The 19,198-nt window shown below is 49.0% G+C and overlaps 2 protein-coding genes across 5 annotated transcripts in view; one reads left to right on the top strand and one right to left on the bottom strand.

The window, feature by feature from the left end:
* Positions 1-10,728, top strand: part of SDC4 (syndecan 4) — a 22,958-nt gene extending 12,230 nt beyond the window's left edge. Inside the window, exons 2-5 of one of the 2 annotated variants that reach the window (XM_011997596.1) lie at positions 333-471; positions 2,925-2,971; positions 5,418-5,616; positions 8,581-10,728. In XM_011997596.1, coding sequence (XP_011852986.1) covers positions 333-471; positions 2,925-2,971; positions 5,418-5,616; positions 8,581-8,732 — 537 coding nt within the window. In that variant the 3' untranslated portion in view covers positions 8,733-10,728. Of the gene's footprint in view, positions 1-332; positions 472-2,924; positions 2,972-5,417; positions 5,617-5,743; positions 6,167-8,580 lie in introns of those variants that run through there. The other variant, XM_011997597.1, reaches the window with a different exon arrangement.
* Positions 10,729-17,365: 6,637 nt separating this feature from the next.
* The window catches only part of RBPJL (recombination signal binding protein for immunoglobulin kappa J region-like), an 11,144-nt gene continuing 9,311 nt past the window's right edge, over positions 17,366-19,198 (bottom strand). The window contains exons 10-12 of one of the 3 annotated variants that reach the window (XM_011997603.1): positions 18,845-19,000; positions 18,607-18,710; positions 17,366-18,498 (exon numbers count right to left, since the gene is read on the bottom strand). In XM_011997603.1, coding sequence (XP_011852993.1) covers positions 18,228-18,498; positions 18,607-18,710; positions 18,845-19,000 — 531 coding nt within the window. In that variant the 3' untranslated portion in view covers positions 17,366-18,227. Of the gene's footprint in view, positions 18,502-18,599; positions 18,711-18,844; positions 19,001-19,198 lie in introns of all 3 variants that reach the window. The other 2 variants (XM_011997602.1, XM_011997604.1) reach the window with 2 other exon arrangements.

Consider the following 19,198-nt stretch of genomic DNA (forward strand, 5'->3'; position numbering starts at 1 on the left):
AGTAGAGATGGGGTTTCACCATGTTGGCCAGGCTGGTCTTGAACTCCTGACCTCAGGTGATCTGCCTGCCTCAGCCTCCCAAAGTGTTGGGATTACAGATGTGAGCCACAGTGCCTTGCCTCATGTACTATTTTTATTTGCCCAGAATGGGAAAGAGACTTGCCTAAGGACACACGGCGAGTTAGAGGTAGAGTGGGATCCAGGACGCAGGTCTCCAGGCCCTGGCCTGGTCTCTTTTTAGTTTTTGAAATGCCCACTTCACTAGCTTTCGGGCATCGGCTGTCATGGAGCACTGGGGATGTTGGCTGATGTGTCTCCTTTCTTTATCTTAGATCCGAGAGACTGAGGTCATCGACCCCCAGGACCTCCTAGAAGGCCGATACTTCTCCGGAGCCCTACCAGATGATGAGGATGTAGTGGGACCCGGGCAGGAATCTGATGACTTTGAGCTGTCTGGCTCTGGAGATCTGGGTACGGAAGGTGTGGTGGGCAGGCGTAGGCGCAAAGCTGGAGGGAGTGGTGGCCTAAGCAACCAGGAGGGTGCCCATGCCTTGAGACTTGGATTTTTGTGGGACTTTTCCTAGAATGCCCTTCCTCCTTCTCAAAAAAAGGGGAGACAAAAGTAATGGATTAACCTTTCCATCCCTGAGAGCCCCTGGGAACAAGCTGTGTGCTGCTTTGAAGTCATTGGTAGCTCCGGGTTTTCTGAGCTCCAGCCTGAACCTGTCCTCATGGGCTCTTCTCTTTGCTGCGGGGCATGGTGGGGGTGGGGTGAGGGTAGGCTGGGTGGCAGGACAGGGTTGGGGTGGCGAAAGAGGACCCATAGAGTGTTTTCCTTTCTCTGAAAGGAAAAGTTCCAGCCTGTGCCACATGGTGAGAACTTGTCTCTACAAAAACACAAAAATTGGCCGGACGTGGTGGCATGCACCTGTAGGAGTCCCAGTTACTTGGGAGGCTGAGGTGGGAGGATCCCTTGAGCCCAGGAGGTTGGGACTGCAGTGAACCAAGATCATGCTACTGTACTCCAGCCTGGGTGACACAGTGAGACCTTTGTCTCAAAAAAAAAAAAAAAAAAAAGAAATAAAGAAAAGTAGCAGTTTAGAAGTGGGGATGGGGTGGGAGGGGGCATGAGTGGGCAGAGATGTAGTTGGGAAACCAAGAACAAGTCCCTGCTTCAGTGGGGGTGGGGTGGGTGAAGGGCCCAAGGCCTCCAGGCCAGACAGCTGATAAATGTCCCTCCTATGTGCAGAGAGGTGTTAATGATTGCAAGTTTTAGCTCTGGAGTCACATGGTCCTGAGTTTAAGCCTCCACCCTGTGTGAACTGAGCCTCAGTTTTCTAATCTGTAAAATGGGAATAATAAAGATAGTAAGTACATCAGTGTTGTGGGGACTGAACTGACAAAGTTTTCGGCACCCACCAAGCACTCAGTACATGTGTGTTTGGTTTTTTAAAAATATAAATGTTATGGTCAGGTATAGTGGCTCATGCCTGTAATCCCAGCACTTTGGGAGACCAAGGCAGGCAGATCCACGAGGTCAGGAGTTTGAGACCCACCTGGCCAACATGGTGAAACCCCGTTTCTACTAAAAATACAAAAATTATCCGGGTGTGGTGTCGGGTGCCTGTAATGCTGGCTACTTGGGAGGCTGAGACAGGAGAATTGCTTGAACCTGGGAGGCAGAGGTTGCAGTGAGCTGAGATTGCGCCGCTTGCACTCCAGCCTGGTGACAGAGCAAGACTCCATCTTGAAAAAAAATAAAAATAAAAACATAAATTTTATTATGTGCATTTAAGGCATACAACATGATGTTATGGGATACATATAGATAGTAAAAACGTTACTACAGTGGAGTTAATTAATATATCCATCATCTCACATAGTCATCCAGTAAATGTTTTAATATTGCAGTTAGAGTTTTCTTTCTTAATAGTTAATTCCCTGGGGATCTTGTTAAAATGTAGATTTTGGCCGGGCATGGTGGCTTACAACTGTAATCGAAGCACTTTGGGAGGCCAAGGCAGGCGGATCATGAGGTCAAGAGATCGAGACCATCCTGGCCAACCAACATGGTGAAACCCCGTCTCTACTAAAAATACAAAAATCAGCTGGGCATCATGGCGCACCCCTGTAGTTCCCGCTACTTCGGAGGCTGAGGCAGGAGAATCCCTTGAACCCAGGAGGTGGAGGTTACAGTGAGCCGAGATGGCACCACTGCACTCCAGCCTAGGCGACAGAGAGAGACTCTGTCTCAAAAGAAAAAAAAAAAAGTAGAGTTTGATTCAGTCAGCCCTGAAATTCTACATTTTTTTTTTTTTTTTTTGAGACAAAGTCTTGTTCTGTCACCCAGGCTGGAGTGCAGTGGCACGATCTTGGCTCACTGCAACCTCTGCCAACCAGGTTCAAGCGATTCTCCCACCTCAGCCTCCCGAGTAGCTGGGATTACAGGCGCCTGCCATCACGCCTGGATAAGTTTTGTATTTTTATCAGAGACAGGGTTTCACTATGTTGGCCAGGCTGGTCTCAAACTCCTGATCTCAAGTGATCTGCCCGCCTTGGCCTCCCAAAATGCTGGGATTACAGGTGTGAGCCACCGTGCCTGTTCTTGAAATTCTACATTTCTAACCAACTCTCAGGTGTTGCTATTGGTTTTTGGATCCACACTTTGCAGAGCAAGGGTTTAGAGCAAATGAAGCCTCTGCCCAGCGGCCAGCTCACACATTCCTGTGAAAGAGCCAGGGGGTGGGTCTGAGGAGCCCCATTTTACAGATGAGATGACTGAAGTAGGGGTGGGGAAGCTTGCTTGCTGGACATTGAGCATTTGGAGGCTGGTTGTAAGGTGGAGCTACCACCAACCCTGGCTGAAGGGGTCATTTTCCTGGGGTAATGGGCCTCACACTCACACAGCTATTCTGACCTTACAGATGACTTGGAAGACTCCACGATCAGCCCTGAAGTTATCCATCCCTTGGTAAGTAGCTACATGCTTCTGCCTCTTCCACTTTTCTCCTCTACAGCAGACCTATTAGGAGAGGCAGAAAATACAGCCCCCATAGGCAGAATAAGTGAGGGGTCTTACCCCACTATGCGGGAAGGCTTTTTAAAAATCTGGCCCTGGGCTGGGCGTGGTGGCTCAGGCCTGCAATCCCAGCACTTTGGGAGGCTTGAGGTCAGGAGTTTGAGACCAGCCTGGGCAACATGATGAAACCTGTCTCTACGAAAAATACAAAAATTAGTCAGGTGTGGTGGCATTGTACCTGTAGTCCCAGCTACTTGAGAGGCTGAGGTGGGAGAATGGCTTAAGTCCAGGAGGCAGAGGTTGCAGTGAGCCAGGATTGTGCCAGTGCACTCCAGTCTGGGTGACAGAGCCAGACTGTGTTAAACAAACACAAAAATCTGGTCCCAGCCTCATTTTGCAGGTTGCTGGTAGGCCATCCTCCCTGCAGGGATAGTCACCATCAATACCAACTCCTTTTCTCTACATTTATAGCTATTTCCTAGCATTGATATAAAAGTATATATACAGGCCAGGCACAGTGGCTAATGCCTGTAATCCCAGCACTTTGGGAGGCCAAGGCAGGCAGATCACCTGAGGTCAGGAGTTCGAGACCAGCCTGGCCAACATGGTGAAACCCTATCTCTACTAAAAACACAAAAAATTAGCCAGGCCTGGTGGCGGGCACCTATAGTCCCGGCTACTTGATTGGGAGGCTGAGGTAGGAGAATCGCTTGAACCTGGGAGGCAGAGGTTGCAGTGGGCAGAGCCATTGCACCCCAGCCTGGGCGACAGAGTGAGACTCCCATTCAAAAAAAAAAAAAAAAAAGTATATATATAAAATTCTGTGAACTATGTTTTTCACTTAGACTGGTCATGAGTATTTGCCTGCATAATTTAATGCTCTTGTCATTTTTATAGGCTGCATAATACTTTACCTGATTCCTTTTATTGATGGAAAAATGGTTTATAATTTCTTAACATTTTAAAATGATAACACTGCAGCAAACATCTTTTTTATTTTTACAGAGCGATAACAAGTTTATTAAGAAAGTAAAGGAATAAAAGAACGGCTACTCCGTAGGTAGAGCAGTGGCATTGGCTGCTGGTTGCCCATTTTTATGGTTATTTTTTGATTATATGCTAAGCAAGGGGAAGATTATTTATGAGTTTTCCAAGAAAGGGGTGGGCAATTCCCAGAACTAGGGGGTCCTCCCCTTTTTAGACCTTATAGAGTAACTTCCTGATTTGCCAGGACATTTGTAAATTGTCATGGCATTGATGGGAGCATCTCTTAGCATGCTAATATAGTATAATTAGCATATAATGAGCAGTGAGGCCAACCAGAGGTCAGTTTCATTGCCATCCTGGTTTTGGTGGGTTTTAGCTGGCTTCTTTATTGCAACCTGTTTTATCACAAAGGTCTTTATGACCTGTATCTTGTGCAGACCTCCTATCTCATACTGTTACTTAGAATGCTTAACTTACTGGGAATGTGGCCCAGCAGGTCTCAGCCTTATTTTACCCAGCCCCTATTCAAGATGTAGGCACTCTGATTCAAACACCTGACATTTTCCCCCTCCCTTTTATAAGAGAACCCTTAATCCTAAAGGTTGCAGCGGGACAAAGATCCATCTTCTGTAACTTCTTCATGCTGAATAGGGTGATGATATTCCTGCTTAACTATTAGGGCCTCTTGTAGGGAGGAGCTCAGTCAGAAAGCGCCAGTATGGTGAGGGCCATTCATAACTTTTAGTTCTGACAAAAGGTGATATCCAAAGTCCTTCAATCAGTGCTGCAGTTCATTTCCTTTGGTTCCGGGGTCTCGTCCGTCTCGTCCCTTCTGTGGTTCTCCAGAAAGATGTTACCAGAAAGGTTCCTGATCCAGACCCCAAGGGAGAGGGTTCTTGGATCTCGCACAAGGTAGAATTCAGGGTGAGTCCATAGAGTAAAGTGAAAGCAAGTTTATTAAGAAAGTAAAGGAATAAAAGAATGGCTACTTCATAGGCAGAGGAGCTACAGCAAGCATCTTTAACACGCAGTCTCTGAAGAGCTCCTTACGATAGAGTTTCCAGGGCAAAACTGCTACTTTAAAGCGCAAATGATGTCTAAGGTTTTGCCAAACTGCTTCTAGGGTGGTTGGTCTGGAATAACCAGTGGCCAGCAGTGCAGGAGAGCACCTGCTCCCTTGTTCCCTTGGTCGCATTCATTTTTCATTTAAGACAGATATACTAGAAAAGTTGGGGATAAGCATTTTGGCAGCATAATTGTGGAGAGGTTGTTGCCAATTCCTGCTCCAGGACCACATGGTTCAGCTGAATATGGCAGAACCAGATTCTCTGCCTGGCTGAATGTCCCTGTCCCCTTTGCCCTGAGTCTTCCAAAATATGCTGAGTGTCTCTTCTCCTTTCTGCCCATCCAGGTGCCTCTAGATAACCATATCCCTGAGAAGGCAGGGTCTGGGAGCCAAGTCCCCACTGAAACCAAGAAACTGGAGGAGAATGAGGTTATTCCCAAGAGGATCTCACCCATTGAAACAAGTGAGGATGTGTCTAACAAGGTGTCCATGTCCAGCACTATGCAGGGCAGCAATATCTTTGAGAGAACGGAGGTCCTGGCAGGTAAGGCCCCATGCTGCTTATAAGATGCCCTGAAGGTGGAAAGGGGCTCAGTGGGGGAGAACACCTGCAGGCAGGGATGCCTCCAGCCCATGAGGCTCCTTGGTGCCCCTTCCTTTTGCCCATTCAGGTTCCTCTAGAACATTGAAAGACTACACCTCCCTTATGGGGTGGCTCTGACTGTGCAGCCTGGTGGAGGGAGAGGAAAAAGTGCCTATCAAAGGCTTCTGGAAAATAGGCATTGAGTCATTCTCTTGCCTTAAGTCCTTCTCATTTATTTTTCAAAGGACTTTCACTGTATAGGTTTGGCATCTGGGAGTTAATCATTAAAAGTTAATTTTCCTTATAAGTCTGGAGGCTCCTTCGAATTGGGTTAGCTCCCCCTCCCGCTACTGTATCACTTGGCAGCCTTGTGACCTTGGCTGAGAAGCTTTCGAACTTGATCAGCCTCAGTTTCCTTATCTGTAAAATGGGTACAGTGATACCTCCTGGGGTTGATAAATAATGAGTCCATGAAAAATAAAATATGAAAAAACTTTGCACACTGTAAAGGACTGTTCTGATTTGGCCTCGGTTGAGAGTTCTTTACTGGAATGTGCATCGTGAAGAATGTTTTGTCCCAGGGTGTTGACAAGAGGGATGGAGGGAACTCCTCAAGGTTATGGCTGAGGGCCCGTCTGGATGAACTGGCCCGGCAAGTGGGCACCCTGGGCCCATGCTGGGTAACTCCTGTCTCCTGGGAATCAGCAGGGCGAGGAGCTCCGAGGAGGCTTGAGCTATAGGGACAGAGCCTGGATTCATCCAGGACAGATAAAAGGTCTCACCTGCCTCTTGTAAAGAGGGTTCCTGGGAGCACAGCCCCAGGTGACTGGGCCCACCTCAGCCCTGACCCCGGCTTCCTGGTATGGGAGCCAAAGTTCTTTTTGCTTTTGTTTCAGAAGTAAAAAGATTTGCATAAGGCTTTGGGTTTGCATAAGGTTTTGCTCTAATTAACTAAAGGTGCTATTGCTCCCAAAGAAAAATTTGAAAACCACTGGTTAATACAAGCACCTGCTTCTTACACATGGGGAGACTGAGGCCCAGGCTTTGGGCCACATAGTAAGAAAAGAACTGAAGCCAGGTTATCTATTTGATCTTCCATTTGAGAATTATACAAGCTTAAGAGCCTTATGTGAAAAGTTACATTGTTAGCTGGTATGGTGGAATCGCCCATTCCAGAAGCTTTAATCAGCACCCAGGAGCTTTATTAAATGCTTGCTGTATACTGTGCGATTCCTGTGCCCCTCATTGAGTCCCTACAATACAAAACTGAGTCTAAAGAACTTACCCGAAGTCACAAAGCCGGGAAGCGGTAGACCTGGTATTTGGACCGAGGACCACAGTCAGCTTCCGAGCCTCTGCTTGAAACTTGACCCTGTGGGTCGTCCCAGGGCAGACCTAGGGCCTCATGGAACAACTGGGGCCGTCAGAGGGAAAGATGATAGAGACAAGAATGGGGTTGATGCCTGATATTCCATGTGCTTTCTCTGGCACCTCCTGGGGGTACTTTATTGTTGCTTTTTCATAGGATTTTACCTAAGAAAGAACCTTGCTTGACTCCTCTGTGCCACTCTGTCCCCATTGTGTACATAGATTTGTAGTGTGCGCAGGGATGGAAAATTAATCTTCTTAGCCCAAGTAAGACCGAATTAGGGGACTCAATCTGCCACAGAAGGGATTCTGTGAGGCATCCCCGCCCCTAGCAAACAGGAAAGAGTCATTCAGGCCACCTGGCAGAGTGGACAGGCCAGACCCACTCACCGTTAGACGCCCATCTTTGCCTGACACTAGGCAGGTTCTCCTCTCAGAGCCTGAACGTGTCATTTATTAAGTTCCTCCTGTTGTGCACACCTGATTCCGGGGGTTCGGGACACAGATACAAACCTCAAACCTTTTCAGTTAATGAATCTTGAGAATATGCTATGCACTAGGCACTGTTCTAAGCACTTTGAGTGGATTAATTTATTTAATCCTTAGGACAAATGTATGAGAAAGGTATGGCTATTCCCATTTTACAATAGGGAGATGAAGGAAACTTGCCCCAAATCACATAGCCAGGAAGTAGGAGAGGTAGGAGTGAAAACCAGGCCTTAGCTACTGAGTTCTGTATGTAATTGTAACATAAGAGCTTGGAATTAGTATGTTCTGCATGTGTGCACTTTGAATGCACATACTTGTCCATGAAGGGTAGGCTATATAGGTAAATATGCACACAGGGAAAGCTAGAGAGTGCCCTGTGCTAAGGACTGCAGGATAAATATGTCTATAGGGATAGCCATAGCCTACCATTTTCTCCTGTTCCTAGCTCAGTTAGTGCTAGGCTGTTGCAGGGCAGTCTGCTTGGTGTTTGGAAAGAGCCTGGGCTTTAGATTCAGGCAGATGTGGGTTAAAGTAGTGGCCTTGGCCGAGTGCGGTGGCTCATGCCTGTAATCCCAGCACTTTGGGAGGCCAAGGTGGGCGAGGTCAGGAGTTCAAGACCAGCCTGGCCAACATAGTGAAACCCCATCTCTACTAAAAATACAAAAATTAGCCAGGCATGGTGACATGTGCCTGTAGTCCCAGCTACTCGGGAGTCTGAGGCAGGAGAATTGCTTGAACCCGGGAGGTAGAGGTTGCAGTGAGCCAAGTTCACGCCACTGCACTCCAGCTTGGGCAACAGAGTGAGACTTCATCTCAGAAACAAAACAAAACAAAAAAGTAGTGGCCTTGGCACTAGCCCTGTGGTCTTCAGTGACTTAAAATGCCAACAAGCCCCTTCTTATAACTGGGGTCATGAGGTCAACTTCAATAAGGCGTCAGCTTGCCTGGCACAGGCAGTGGTGACGGTGAGGACGTCTGGTTGTAAGAGAACTGATGGTGGGGGAAAGAGGGTCCCTAGGTACTGATGAGGAGCTCTCACCTGCACCTCTTCTCTCTCCTCCTCTCCAGCTCTGATTGTGGGTGGCGTCGTAGGCATCCTCTTTGCCGTCTTCCTGATCCTCCTGCTCATGTACCGTATGAAGAAGAAGGATGAAGGCAGCTATGACCTGGGCAAGAAACCCATCTACAAGAAAGCCCCCACCAATGAGTTCTACGCGTGAAGCTTGCTTGTGGGCACTGGCTTGGACTTTAGCAGGGAGGGAAGCCGGGGGATTTTGAAGGGTGGACATTAGAGTAGGGTGAGGTCAACCTAATACTGACTTGTCAGTATCTCCAGCTCTGATTACCTTTGAAGTGTTCAGAAGAGACATTGTCTTCTACTGTTCTGCCAGGTTCTTCTTGATCTTTGGGCCTCAGTTTCCCTGGCAGAAAAATGGGTTCAACTTTCTGGCCTTTCTGAAGGCAAGCCTGGGATTGGATCACTTCTCAAACTTCCAGTTAAGAATCTAGGTCTGGCCTCAAGCCCATACTGACCATGCCTCATCCAGAGCCCCTCTGAAGCCAGGGGGCTAACGGGTGTTGTGTGGAGTCCTGGCTGGAGGTCCTCCTGCAATGGCCTTCCTCCCTTCCTTTCACAGCTGGTCTCTCTGCCAGGAACTGGGGGAAGGAACTGGAACCACCCGCGCCTTGAGATGTTTCTGTAAATGGGTACTCGTGATCAGACTACGGGAGTCTCTGTGGTATATACCTTGGGCCATTCTAGGCTCTTTCAAGTGACTTTTGGAAATCAATCTTTTTTATTTGGGGGGGAGGATGGGGAAAAGAGCTGAGAGTTTATGCTGAAATGGATTTATAGAATATTTGTAAATCTATTTTTAGTGTTTGTTCGTTTTTTTTTTTTTACTGTTCATTCCTTTGTGCAGAGTGTATCTCTCTGCCTGGGCAAGAGTGTGGAGGTGCCGAGGTGTCTTCATTCTCTTGCACATTTCCACGGCACCTGCTATGTTTCTATTTAATGGTTTTTGTTTATGTTTGTTTCTTGAAAATGAGAGAAGAGCCGGAGAGATGATTTTTATTAATTTTTTTTTTTTTTTTTTTTACTATTTATAGCTTTAGATAGGGCCTCGCTTCCCCTCTTCTCTCTTTGTTCTCTTTCATTAAACCCCTTCCCCAGTTTGTTTTTTTTTTTTTTTATACTTTAAACCCTGCTCCTCATGGCCTTGGCCCTTTCTGAAGCTGCTTCCTCTTATAAGATAGCTTGTACTGAAACATAGTTTTTTTTTTTTTTTTTAGCAGATCCCAAAATATAATGAAGGGGATGGTGGGATATTTGTGTCTGTGTTCTTATAATATATTATTATTCTTCCTTGGTTCTAGAAAAATAGATAAATCTATTTTTTCAGGAAAGAGTGTGGTATTTCCAGTTTGATGTGGCTGGGTGGTTGAGCGAGTGAATTTTCATGTGGCTGGGTGGGTTTTTGCCTTTTTCTCTTGCCCTGTTCCTGGTGCCTTCTGATGGGGCTGGAATAGTTGAGGTGAACGGTTCTACCCTTTCTGCCTTCTGTTTGGGACCCAGCTGGTGTTCTTTGGTTTGCTTTCTTCAGGCTCTAGGGCTGTGCTATCCGATACAGTAACCACATGCGGCTGTTTAAAGTTAAGCCAATTAAAATCACATAAGATTAAAAATTCCTTCCTCAGTTGCACTAACCACGTTTCTAGAGGCGTCACTATATGTGGCTCATGGCTACTGTATTGACAGCAGAGAGCATGTCCATCTATTGGACAGCACCGTTCTAGAGAACTGAACTGGCTTAACGAGTCACAGCCTCAGCTGTGCTGGGACGACCCTTGTCTCCCTGGGTAGGCGGAGGGGGAATGGGGGAGGGCTGATGAGGCCCCAGCTGGGGCCTGTTGTCTGGGATCCTCCCTCTCCTGAGAGGGGAGGCCTGGTGGCTTAGCCCAGGCAGGTCAGTCATGTCTCCTCCTGACCCCAGTGGCTGGGGTGAGGGGAACCACCCTCCCTTGCTGCACCAGTGGCCATTAGCTCCCGTCACCACTGCAACCCAGGGTCCCAGCTGGCTGGGTCCTCTTCTGCCCCCAGTGCCCTTCTCCTCGGGCTGTGTTGGAGTGAGCACCTCCTCTATAGGCACCTCTCACACTGTTGTCTGTTACTGATTTTTTTTGATAAAAAGATAATAAAACCTGGTACTTTCTAAACTGCCTGCCTCTGTCATTTTAGTCATAACAAGTCATCCTTTTTGGGCTGTGTATCCCCCTTGATCTCAGTGGAGCATGAAGAAACTCCCCTGACCAAATCCCCATGGGGTGCCAGACATGCCGGGGGTGCGCAGAGGGTGGGAGCAGAGATGTAAGAAGGCAGGAAGGGGCCTAGAGAGGAGGGAAGACTTCAGAACATGCACCCTGATGGCCTATGCAGCATATCACCCCTACTTCAAGGTTTTGTTTAGGTGGCACTGTGTTTAAATAGCAAACACAAAAATTTTTGCATCAGTTGCCATCCATAGAAATCAGGAGGTTTCTCATAAAAATCCAGATTTCTCACTTTTCTTGGGAAAAAAAAAATTTAAAAATTGGCGACTGTAGGCCTGCAGGGCAACAAGAGAGAGCTGCTGAGTGGCAGGCACCCATCTAGATGTGGGCTTTCCACACCAACATCTCTGCCTGCTTCACTCAGGTCGCCGCTGCAGCCAGGCAGGCTGGCAGGCTCTGGAAATAGCATTGGCCATCTCTCTTGACCACCATAACAGTCCTGTGAGGTGGGGAGGATCCTTGTTACCAAGAGGGCAACCCAACCTGCCCCTAGTGTGTCTGGAGAGTCAAACCTTAATTTCAGGTCCTTGGACATTGGTGGTCTTCCTTTGGCACCATGTTGCCCAGTACTTTACTGGGGTTGGGGAAAGGACGCAAAGAGGAATTGGTGGTAGTTGGAGCAAACCCTCGCATACACACCATGTGGCCATGAACCCATTCTCAGGGCTTTATACCAGAGCCCATTTAATTGTCAGAGCTCCAGAGTAGCCGCTATTGGTAACTCCATTTGACAGATGGGGAAACTACATCTCAGAGGTTAAATACCTTGCTCAAAGCTACACAGCTTACCAGCTGTAGAGGTGGGATTTGAACCACGGCAGTCGGGCTCTAGAGTGCTCACAACCGCACTGCCTATCAAGGGGTTCATATCTCCCAAGGCTCCTTCACTGGGGGCTGTTCATGCTCCCACAAACCCCCTATGAACCAGTGAGTCTGGTCTCAAATCTCGTGTCTGCTTAAATCTCTCCTGAGACTTTGCTACACTGTTTTTCCGAGTCCCATGAGGTTGAGTGGGTCTCTGTTCTTGTAACTTGTGTCTTGTAGAAGGCCCTCACATCTGTTAGATCTGTGCTGTCCACTATGGTAGCCATTGGGCACTGTGGTATATTGTAAATTTAAATTAATTGCAATTGTAACGATAAAAATTCTGCTTCTTAGTTGCACTAGCCTTGTTTTAAGTGATCAGTAGCCACATGTGGCTAGTGGCTACTGTATCAGGTGGTGCAAACACAGAACATTTCCAGTTGCAGAAATTCCTGTTAGGGCTGCTTTGGATGGTGTGAGACTGTGAGTCAGGACCTCTGGGTTTGGGTTTCAGCTTTTACCAGCCGTTACCTTGTGCTCCAACAGCCTACAGGGAGGTAAGTCAGAGTTCAGCACCCAGTACGTGCTCAGTAGATGGTGTTTTCGTCATCAGTGCCATCTTTTTGGGTAAAGCGTTAGTTTAAGAAGACCCCCATATTATCCATTGATATTTAAAATTACCCCCAATCTTAGGGGCTTATAACGACATAAATATTATCTCGCATTGTTTCTGTGAGTCAGAATTCAGGAGCATTAGCTGGGTGATTCTGGCTCCATCTTGTGAGGCTGCAGTCAATGTCGGCCAGGTCTTGCTGTCATCTGAAAGCTTGACTGGGCTGGAGGATCCACTTCCAAGATGGCTCAGTTACATTTCTGACAACTCGGTGCTGGCTATTGGCAGGAGGCCTCAGTTCCTCATTGCGTGGACCCACATAGGGCTGATTGCCAGTCCTTGTGATGTGGCAGCTGGTTTCTCTCAGAGCAAGTGATCCAAGAGAACTGCCAAGTGGAAGCTACAGTGATCTGTGTAGCTATGACCTAGCTTGGAAGTCACCCACGATCTCTTCCATAATATTGTATGTGCCACACAGGTCAGCCCTATTCATTGTGAGAGACTACCCAGGGGCAGGAGCACCTGGATACAAGACTCATTGGAAGCCATCTTAAATGCTGGCTGATATAGCCCCATCAGTGGTCAACCTTGAATAGGGCTTTGTCTGGAGAGCCAACTCTGATTATTTCTGAAAATATATAATATTATTTCTGAGAAATGGGCAGTGGATGCAAAATGGATTTTGGACACTATTGGTCCACTTTTTGTTTTTTATTTTTATTTTTTGAGGTAGAGTCTCACTCTATCGCCCAGGCTGGAGTGCAGTGGCGTGATCTCAGGTCACTGCTCCCTCTGCCTCCCAGGTTCAAGTGATTCTCCTGCGTCAGTCTCCCAAGTAGCTGAGATTACAGGCACGTGCCATGATGTCCAGCTAATTTTTGTGTTTTTAGTAGAGACAGAGTTTCACCATGTTGTCCAGTCTGGTCTCAAACTCCTGATCTCATGAGATCTGCCTGCCTCAGCCTCCCAAAGTGTTGGGATTACAGGCGTGAGCCACCACGCCTGGCCAAAATGTAGGCACAGGTTTAACTAGTTTTCTGTTTGTTTCCAATCTCGATTAAACTCACTAAATTTAGGGGGAAAATCTCGTGTTTTGGCCCAGTCTCAAACCGGCGACCTTTCGCATGTGAAGCGAATGTGATAACCACTAAATTACAGAAACCAGGCATAGGCCCACTTTTTATTCATGAGCTTGCCAGTCTTTGGAGGCAGCAAAACCATGGGACAATGCCTGCATGGGGTGTGGGAAGGCCTACAAGCGAAACACATTTCCCCTACGTATGATTTGCTATGTTGTTTGGGGAGTAGACAGAATTCTAAGATGGCCTGCAAGATTTCTGCCCTGTGATATATACAACCTGTATAATTCTCTCTCCTTGAGGACCTGTAAATATGATGGGATGCCACAAGGTTTGTGATTAGGTTACATTAGATAGCAAAGGTGAAAGTGCTCATCTGGTGGCAAGCAGCCAGCTGTGGTGGGGGTTTATCACTTTGCCCTCTAAATGCATTACTGTGCCACTGCTACCCTGCCTGCCTTTGTCCCTTAGGGTCTGGAACAGAGCCAAGCCTGTCTAGGGGGCCGTTTTGAGCTGGTCTGTGGAAGACCTTAGAGATGGCTTTGTTTGTTTGTTTTTCTTTCTTTAGACAGTCTTGCTGTGTTTGCCCAGACTGGAGTGCAGTGGCACAATCTCGGTTCACTGCAACCTGTGCCTCCCAGGTGCAAGCGATACTTGTGCCTCAGCCACCCAAGTAGCTGAGACTACAGGTGCACGCCACCATATCTGGCTAATTTTTGTATTTTTATTTTTTGAGACAGAGTCTTGTTGTCACCCAAGCTGGAAGGCAGTGGTGTGATCTCAGCTTACCGCAACCTTCGCCTCCTGGGTTCAAGCGGTTCTTCTGTCCCAGTCTCCCGAGTAGCTGGGATTACACGTGTGAGCCACCGCGCCCAGCCTATTTTTGTATTTTTAGTAGAGACGGGGTTTCACCATGTTGGCCAGGCTGGTCTGGAACTCCTGACCTCAAGTGATCTGAAGTGATCTGCCCGACTCGGCCTCCCAAAGTGCTAGGATTACAAGTGTGAGCCACCATGCCTGGCCACAACCTTATAGATGTATTATGGGTTTCACTTCCCTTAAAACCACTTCCTCTTTCCCTTGCCATCTTCACAGGTCTCTGCCCTACCCAGGGGGAAGCTATCAGATAATTTTACCTATGTTGTGGTTATAACTTAATAAAAGTTAAAAAAAAAAAAAAAGAAAGAAAGAAAGAAAGAGAGAAACCCCAAGGTCAGTACTTAAACTGAGGAACTAACTTGTTAATAATGGTGGAACACCAGGCAGCATGAGAGCTGGTAAATTGGGAGATTTGGGCCTTATCCTCACTACATGCCCCATCCTCACCCTCCGCAACACACACGTCACCTACACACAGCAGCGTGGTAGAATGAGAATTAAGAGAAACTCAGAGCCCCAGATTTAGCGGTAGGAGTGCAGGATTCGAATCAATTGTAGGCTTTGCCATCTGCTGTGACCTTCACCTCCTCTCTTGGAGCCTGTTACCCCATCTGTAAAATGAGGAGGAAATACTGACTAGGGCCATGATTCTTAACCCTGGTTGCTCACTAGATTCACATGAGAGTGTTTCAAACAATACAGATGCCTGAGCTCCACACTCAGAGATGTTAATAGAATTGTTCCATGGCATGGCCGGTATATTAATTTTTTATTTTTTTTGAGACGGACTTTCACTCTGCTGCCTAGGCTGGAGTGCAGTGGCATGATCTCGGCTCACTGCAGCCTCCTCCTCCTGGATTCAAGCACTTCTCCTGCCTCAGCCTCCCGAGTAGCTGGGACTACAGGTGCCCGCCACCACGCATGGCTAATTTTTTGTATTTTTTGGTAGAGACGGGGTTTCACCGTGTTAGCCAGGTTGGTCTGTATCTCCTGACCTCGTGATCTGCCCGCTTCGGCCTCCCAAAGTGCTGGGATTACAAGTGTGAGCCACTGCGCCCGGCCCAAGTTTAAAATTTTTTGTAGAGATGGGGGTCTTGTTATGTTGCCCAAGGTGGTCTCGAACTCCTGGGCTTAAGTGATTCTTGCGCCTCGGCCTACCAAAGGGCTGGAATTAAGGCCCAGTTTTTAAATAGAAATAAAACGAGAACTTAACGCTTGGATGGAGAACAGTGCCACCTGCTGGTTTCACTTTGCATTAGCAATATCTAAATATCTGCCAACGCCATGTAATGCAAATCGCTGTTTATTGAGCACCAACGCAACATGCAAGGCATTGTGATGCACCCTATAGGTCATGCAGAGATAAAAGCTCCTTTCCCCATGAAGCTGACAACCTAGAGGGGACAATCGGCATGTACATAAAACCTTTGATCCAAAGTGGGCAGCTGACATGGTCCCACTGCGGTTCTGTGGTAATACAAGAAACAAACCTGGGGCCAGGGCTGGCTTCATGGGTGTGCAACCTATGCTTGAAAGGGCTGTGCACTTGGTTTCATCATTTCCTGTGGCTGTCTTGAAATTCTTTTCTTTTTTTTTTTTGATCCTGTGTTCAGTCGAATTGAAATTCTTTAATACTTTTTGAACAAGGGGCCATTTTGCACTGGGGCCCACAAATGATATAGCTGGTTCTACCTAGGGTAGTTTGGGAAATTTTGGAAGAGGCGACATATGACCAGGCAGGGCAGTAGTGGAGGGAGAGGAAAACAGGAGGCACATTGTAGTGTGGAAGGGGAGGTGGGATCCTTAGGCCTGGGTGACTGGGTGGTGTGGGGGAAGGAGTTAGAGCTGGTGCTGCAAGGCAGGTGGAGAGGGAAAGAGGTTCGATATAAGATGGCTTCAGACTCAGTGCAAGGAAGACCTCTAAGGACAGTTTCAGCAGCTGGAACTCAGAAGGTAGGCCAGGGCTGGAACATGGTCACAGACTTCCAGATGGATACCTTGGTGACACCAAAGGTTATAGGATCCCCTGAGATGGGTGAGGACTAAGACAGAGCTGTTTGGCTGGGCCTCGGCTTTTGGCCCAAACTAGATTGTTGGCTTCTAGGACTCCTGCCTTGAGGAGTGGTGGAGGAAGACTTTGGGGCAGGGCTGGACAATGAGCGCTTGAGCCCTAATTCCCCACGTGATGTGCTATGACACTCTTCTCAGCCTCTTTCCTCCTGGCTGCCTGCTTCACCACCACCATGGACGGTGAGTCAAGCACTCATTTCAGAGATATTTCCCATTCAACTCATTCGCTGCATTCCTCTGCCAAGATTCACCTTCAGGGGCCACAGACTTCTTCCTCACCTCTCACAGTGGGCTGCAGCCTGCTGACCGCAGATGACAGAATTTAGTCAAGACTTTGGGAAGGCTAAAGAACACACCTTGTTTCTTCTCCTCTGGGTATTGTTAGTTTCTTTTTTCTCATGGGACTTTCCATACCCGGGGAGGGGGGAGGAGTTTTACAAGAAATTAGCTCTTCCTTAGGAGGTCAAGTTCTTCCCCAGCGGGTTAGAACCTGGAACCCACATTTCAGACCAGTTTTCCCATCAGGCACCACCAGAGGCTAGTACAGGTAGCTGGCACCCATGATACTTATCTGTATCCTCGATTCCAACAGTCCAAGCCAGTGTTCTGCCTGTTTTTTTTGTTTTGTTTTGTTTTCTTCCCTACCTAGCACAGACTAGGTAGAGGGTGGGTAGGGTGGTCAGGAATAGATTGTGATTCTGTCCATCAGCCCCATGTAGAGAGGCCCCTCTCTCAACTACGTTATTGCCCAGTCAATCCCAGGAGTTCTGCCCAGGGCTATCCTGGGAAAGCTTTGTTTCGAAAGGGTCCTGTGGTCACCTCTGGGCCTGGGGTGCACCCTTGCTTGGGATGGAGAGATAGCTGGTAGGGTAACATCCCCAGGGCAGGGACGAGGACTCAGGATGCCAGCTGCCTCTGCACCCTGTTCCTCCTCTAGAAAATGTCAAAAAGGTAGGCGCTCTGCTCCATCAGACTTGTGGTTATTTTCTTTCTGCGCAGGTCCCCTTTTTGTGTGTGTGGGTGCGAGGGTTGGGGGAGGCACACTTGGGGAGGTGGCTCATACAGACCAAACTCTGCCTTGGATAGGGTTAATTTTAATGCAGCCGTGGAAACTCTGATCCTCAGGACTGCATCCTGCTAGGCCTGTGGGAGAAGTGACTTGGGGGACAGTTAAGGCAGCAAGACCTCATCACTGTTCAGGCACCTGCCCAGCCACCAAAGCTGTAGGCCAGGGAGCAAACACAGGCAAGAGTACTATGCTTGGCTGCAGTCAGAGGGATTCTCAGGAGGAGCAGGTCTTTGTGCTCCAGGGAAGGACACAGGGCTCTAGGTGGGAACTGGTGTCCCAGGTGGGACCAAATGCCCCAGGTGAGACTCAGAGAGACCCGGTGCTACACGTGGATCTAATATTCCAGGCAGGACCTGGTGCTCCAGGGTCCTCGTGCCCCAAGAGCTTGCCCCCCATGCCTGGGTGTGTGAAGCTGTGTGTTTTCTCTTCAAGAGAGGACACAGATGCCTGGAGGGTAAATGTCTCCGACTTGGCTCCTCTGGGCATGTGAAATTGTGTGTGAGAGGCAGGGAGAGCTGAAGAGAGAAAAGGACAGAGGGATAGGGCCACACAAATAGATTCGTAGACTAAGTACTGAGGGGGAGAGGGGAGAGAGAGGTTTAGAGACAGAGTGAGAAGAGATGAAGACAGGGAGAGCCACACACGATGGACACAAAGACAGCACCACTCAGGTCGTGTCTTCCTGTATGTGTAAGGACGAGGGAGGGAGTAAGCCGGGTAAGAGCCACCAGGCCCGCTTTCTAGGGTGAGCCTTCAGCTGCCCTTCTACAGCAAAGGGGCAAGGAAGCAGGGCCTAGATCCCAGAAACACGTCCCCGCGCCTGGCTCGGGCACAGCCCTCCGCGGTGGGCAGCCGGGATTCCCGGGCGCGCCTAAGTCTGGATGAAGAGGTGGAAGTTGGTGCGCGTGAACTCCTGATGGATGCTCTCCAGAAGCGCGTCGGCGTCGGTGGCGGGCTCGGGGACGCCGGTGTGACCGGGCCGCGCGCTGTATTCCGGGGTATAGGTGAAGGAGAAGGCACTAGGGTAGAAGAGCCCGTCGGAGCGCACCAGGCTTACGGGGATTGTGATGGGAGCGCGCAGCCAGCGCCAGTCGCTGCAGAAGGCCGCCACGTCCGGCACCACGCACACCAGGGACCGCGGGCTCCTGGGGGTGGAGCACCAGGGTGAGAACTGCGGCGACTCTGACGACGCGTGCGCCCCCTTCCCCAGCTCCCTGGGGCCCAAGGGAGGCTGCCTCCCCACCCCGTACCTGTACATGGTTTCCGCCTCCACGTCCCCAAACCACACCTTGAGCCCCGCATGGAAGTTCTCTCCGTGGAGCTCCAGCGTGGCCACGTCGCCCCCGCCACTCAGCTGGGGGAGGGTGGGACCAGGTGAGGTGAGAGAACCGAGCAGGGCGGGAACCTGATGCTCCCCACTCACTAGCACTCCCACTCTCCACTGCAGGCAAGGTCCCCCTGCCCAACGCCCCTAGCGCCCAGCTTCACCTCTAGGGTGCTGATGAGAGGCACCGGAGTGACCGGTTCCAGGGTACACGCCAGACTGGTGCTGAAGGAAAATTCCACCGACTCGGTGCCGATGATGGTCCAGCAAGAGCTGTCATTAAGCAGAGCCCTGTTCGCCTCCTTGGGGCAGGGAGAAGCCTGGGAGGAGACCCGAGGGGACAAGGCCGAAGCTTCTCATGGTGGCCACCAGCCTAGGGAGCCAGCATGGCACGTGGGCTTCTGCATTAGACTGAACTGGATACTAATCCTAGGCTCTGGGGTTCACTTGTCCCCTCAGCTTGGACAGTGCCCTCAAGTTCTCTCACTCAGAGTTAAGTAAGCTTGTTGGGCTAGCTG

The sequence above is a fragment of the Mandrillus leucophaeus genome, unplaced genomic scaffold (genome assembly GCF_000951045.1).
Source record: "Mandrillus leucophaeus isolate KB7577 unplaced genomic scaffold, Mleu.le_1.0 Scaffold544, whole genome shotgun sequence".
NCBI lineage: Eukaryota > Metazoa > Chordata > Mammalia > Primates > Cercopithecidae > Mandrillus > Mandrillus leucophaeus.